General features: G+C 45.9%; 1 protein-coding gene across 1 annotated transcript; it reads left to right on the forward strand.

Annotated features, from left to right (window-relative positions):
- Positions 1-1,006: 1,006 nt before the first annotated feature.
- Positions 1,007-1,669, forward strand: DCS_00088 (uncharacterized protein; the record flags this gene model as incomplete). Its single annotated transcript, XM_040797430.1, has 1 exon — positions 1,007-1,669. The coding sequence occupies one exon, from the start codon at positions 1,007-1,009 to the stop codon at positions 1,667-1,669; it is 663 nt and encodes a 220-aa protein (XP_040658313.1).
- Positions 1,670-2,105: the final 436 nt, after the last annotated feature.

The following is a 2,105-nucleotide window of genomic DNA, read 5'->3' on the forward strand; positions in this document are numbered from 1 at the left end:
CCATTATCTTTAATTGCAAACATCTTCACAACTATAGCAGCTACTACTATCTGCTTCCTCGTGCAAATGCCGCCACTTTTGGTAGGTGGCTTCCGAAACATCCTGCGGCATTTGCTTACGGCCCCGCTTCGCGATTTCAAGTATCAAGCTGTGCCTATACGGACAATAGATATTATGATGTTAGGCTTTGCCTAACAGAGCTAAGTATGTCATAGGACAGAGTCACGTGCTAGGGCACGTAACTATTACCTTATGACTAAGCAGGCATTGGAGTACTTATTAAGCAGGCATTGGAGTATAAGTACTCCAATGCCTTATACTCCAATGCCTTGTAGAGTTAGAGCTCTGTAGATTTCTTAACAATTATTTCCGACCACTAGATACTAGCAGTACTACTCCGTAGTGACTCCATAACAATAGGCCAGTTAACCGTTCGACCAAATGGCCGAACTGTCAAAAGATCCGCCAGTATCCGCATTTAGGCCTATACGCCTATGGCGCGCCTTATACTTTCGTTACGTAAAGTTATACGAATCCACCTAATTTCCCACCTTCTTACGGAGTACTATTAGAACTAACACCAAGGAACCCAAAACTACATTACGACATCGAAACAGAAAAGGAAACAAAATACAAAGTGGAACGGATCATTGACTTACTCCGTACAGAGTACAGTAAGATCAAATAGTCAAAAGCAGGAATATCTTATAAGTTTAAGGGTTATTACTGACCATAAAGAAATACTTAGGACCCACTCCAGGGTTAACCCGCTGCCAGTCACTTCTGCAACAACATTATCGGCGCAAATAACTAAACACAAACCGAAATAAAAAAAGACGGCCTTTCTTCCAGCCAAACGATAACAAGTCGAAGAATCAACAATTGCTCTATTATACAAACCGGCCACTCCCTTACTCTCATTCGAGAAAAGAAAGAACAAGCAAACACACAAGATTCTTTTACAACGGAACCAGAAGGCGGGGCCAATAGCGTTGCACTCCTTAAGATGTACCTCACTACTCTTGTTGTCGGCATAGCTGTTACTGCAGTCCTTGCTACGCCTACGGCCTTACAACCGGAACGATGGCCTTCAAAGTATGCGGAGAAGAACTCATTCGATAGGACTTACGGGGACCCGGTCAAATTCTGCAAGGCTATGCCTCTCCACACGCCCCAGCAGGAGATTTATCTGGACATAATCATCAGCGGAGTCGCATCCAACGCCTCTCTCTACAATGATGTGTGGATCCCCCGGCACTCAATCTGTGGCTATGTTCCTGTAGAAACGGCTTGTCGGCTTGCATTGGCTGGTATGTACGACTACCGTAATTGCCTTGACGATGGCGTTTTTGCAAACTTCATGGACAGGAGCCAGGTTGTTTCGACCAACCAGTTCGCCGACAATATGCGTATCCGCCTCGAATATACGGACGGGCCTGAGATGCACGCCTGGGAGTGGGAACGTAATCTCGCTCTCTACTTGCCGCATGATGCAGTCCGGGAAGCACTGACAAAGATGAGATTTATCCTGGTCGGAAGTATTCCTGCCTGCGGCGAAGCTGGCTGTTACCCTCTGGACGTCCACTTTCCTGCAAGTGAGCCTCTAGTTAGTAACGCAAAGGTCAGGGAGGCTATTGACAGGCCTCTCGCGTACATCAAGGACTACTAGCCTATGACGGGTCCCAACCCCCTCGCCGCGCCAGGAAACATGGGTATTAGTACGTGTAAGGACAAACTATTGACTGTATGGGAAAGTACGGTTAGACATAACGCTAGGATGACGACATTCAATAAGATAAGGGTGTCACGATGCGGACTAGCAGCAAGGCAGCATATGCAAAGACTGTAGAATTTTGGAGCAAAGGAGGAAGAAAAGGGGAAGAGAACGATAAGTGTAGGAATGGGAGAAGCTATGTACATGGAGTGGTTGCCGTGCATTACGTAATACGTGATGCAGAGTGTAGGGTAGGCGAGAAAAGACATCGATATACGATATCGTTACACCTGGAAGGGAAAGCAACTAGAATTTAAGCAATAAAGTTTTACGGAGGGACATGACTAACAAGAGGGGACATGACTAACAAGAGGGGACATAACTAACAAGT

This window comes from Drechmeria coniospora, chromosome 01 (genome assembly GCF_001625195.1).
Source record: "Drechmeria coniospora strain ARSEF 6962 chromosome 01, whole genome shotgun sequence".
Lineage (NCBI taxonomy): Eukaryota > Fungi > Ascomycota > Sordariomycetes > Hypocreales > Ophiocordycipitaceae > Drechmeria > Drechmeria coniospora.